The sequence below is a fragment of the Crocuta crocuta genome, unplaced genomic scaffold (genome assembly GCF_008692635.1).
Source record: "Crocuta crocuta isolate KB4526 unplaced genomic scaffold, BGI_CrCroc_1.0 scaffold323, whole genome shotgun sequence".
In the NCBI taxonomy this organism is placed as follows: domain Eukaryota; kingdom Metazoa; phylum Chordata; class Mammalia; order Carnivora; family Hyaenidae; genus Crocuta; species Crocuta crocuta.
In genome coordinates, this window is record NW_027536465.1 from 802,261 (window position 1) to 804,552 (window position 2,292).

The 2,292-nt window shown below is 45.5% G+C and overlaps 1 protein-coding gene across 1 annotated transcript; it reads right to left on the minus strand.

Moving 5' to 3' along the window:
* Positions 1–743: 743 nt before the first annotated feature.
* Positions 744–1,688, minus strand: LOC144218880 (olfactory receptor 9I1-like). Its single transcript, XM_077748862.1, has one exon. The coding sequence runs from the start codon at positions 1,686–1,688 to the stop codon at positions 744–746; it is 945 nt and encodes a 314-aa protein (XP_077604988.1).
* Positions 1,689–2,292: the final 604 nt, after the last annotated feature.

Genomic DNA, 2,292 nt, shown 5'->3' on the forward strand with positions numbered 1-2,292 from the left:
GAGTTGGCCGTTGAAGAGCCAAAGATAAGGTGGCCTGAGTTCATCTTGGAGACGTCACAGTAGCCTTACACAGCAGGAGCAGCAAAGCCAGTGGGCCACGATCAAGTTGGTAGGCAGGTTGCAGATTCCATTATTGTGGCATGGGCAAGAAGGAAAGCCCTCCAAGGGGATGACCCCAGACTAGAATGGTGAGGAGGAAGGCCTGTTTCTCAAATACTCCCTTCCCTTGGCCATTTAGGGACTCAGGTTTGTCTTACATAGCACTCCCTGCTTACTGAGGTAATCAGTCACTCATCTACTAAAAGAAGACAGAGGCTATTTAGCATTGATTGCTGGATTCCCCAGATAGAATCTTCGATACAGAAAAAGGCAAGATTAATGGACCAAAAAAATGAGAAGGCAAGGATGGGAAACCCAAGCACAGCTGCAAAGACTTGGCATGAGATGAATAAACTCGAGGCTCCCTGGGCCCCTGACATTCTGTAAGTGAGGATATCAGGCAATATCATAAGACCGTTGTATGCTAAGGAATGGGCTGGAGATGTGAGGGGGGTTGAAGAAGAAAGCATTATGGGATTGCTGGAAATGAATTTCACCATATTTGCAGTTTTTCTTGGTGCCTGCTGACACCCATCTACTTTCTCTCTATTTGTGGGGCTAAGTTGCATATAGTACTGGTGCCTGTTAGGATAAATTGATATGGGAAGAAAGTGGCCCAGGAGGTGGGGTCCTGTCACTCATATCTACACACTCTGGGACACCTGGAGTCTACCAGTGACCTTTCTGAAGGCTGCGTTCACATCCTTGTTTCTTAGGCTGTAGATCAGAGGGTTTAGCATGGGGATGACCACAGTGTAAAAGACAGACACAACCTTGTCTTCCTCAAGGGACTTGCCTGAGCCACTCTGCAGATACATGAAGATGAGGGTCCCAAAGAATAGGGCCACAGCAGTAAGGTGGGAGGCACATGTGGAGAAAGTTTTGGCTTTGCCATCTGGAGACTTCACCTTCAGGATGGCCTTGATGATGAGCAGGTAGGATATCAGAATGATCAAGGCATTGGCCAAGATCACAAAGTTGCCAAAGAAGATAATGACAATCTCAGTGTTTGTTGTGTCATTACAGGCAAGCTTCAGCAGGGGCAGGAGGTCACAGAAGAAGAAGTTGATCTGATTGTGGTCACAGAAGGAGAGGGTGAAGGTGCATGCGGTGCGCAGAATGGACCCTGACATCCCACAGACATAGACTCCAGCCACCAAACTCCAGCAAATTCTGGGATTCATGGCTACAGTGTAGAACAGTGGGTTGCTAACAGCGAAATAGCGGTCATAGGCCATTACTGCCAGCAGGAAACACTCTGTGGCTGCACAGAGGGTGAAGAAAAAGAACTGAGTAGCACATTGGCCGTAGGAGATGGCCATCTTTCCTGTGGCCAGTGTGGCCAGGATCTGAGGAGTGATGACTGAGGCATAGCAGGCATCCAGCAAGGCAAGATGGCTCAGGAAGAAGTACATGGGCGTGTGGAGTTGGATATCCACTTGGATCAGAATGATCATCCCCACATTCCCCAGAAGGGTGATAATATAGAAAATGAGAAACATCAGGAAGAGGGGAACCTCCAACATGTGGTAGTCAGTAAATCCCATGAGAATGAACTCTGTTACCGTAGTAATATTATTCTTGCCCATGGACTCAATATAGACAATTGATCTGAGGATGAGAATCAACAACAACAACAACAACAGCAATAACAAAGTCCCAGACTTGAAGGACAGATTCTTTCTCTCTATGGTAGAAGATAGTTTTATAATTCTGGGCCAATGTATAGAGCTTGTTTTTGGGAAATTCTGTACGTGGCTGAGTCTCCTTGGGCATCTATGTTCTTCCACATTTTTTGGAGCAGAGCCCTGAGCTGGTGCTTCAAATTAGTTTTGGTTTATATTCGGAAACTTCTGTGAAGACAAAAGACACATAGACTCAAATTTGGAAAGAACCTGGTCAGTATGTGTCCTAATCCCCATGGGATGCTGAAGGGTCCTGTACTGCACACCTTCTGCTTGATCATCTAGTTACTGTATGAATCTTCATCTGTGATGGTTCTATCTGTTAATTCTCATTTTGGATTTGTTTTCTCTCTCTCTTTATCTTCCATCCACTGGCTTTAGTTTTACCCCTTCCAGACACATGCAACAAATTTAATTCCTTCTTTTCATAAAAGGCTTTCAGAAGTTGGAGGATGAGGAGTTTGCTCTTTATGTTGAGTATTCCCTCATGTTACCCACTGATGTGTTT

Excerpts from the sequence above, each read along its gene's own strand:
- LOC144218880 (XM_077748862.1), bottom strand. The coding sequence starts at position 1,688 with ATGGGCAAGAATAATATTACTACGGTAACAGAGTTCATTCTCATGGGA.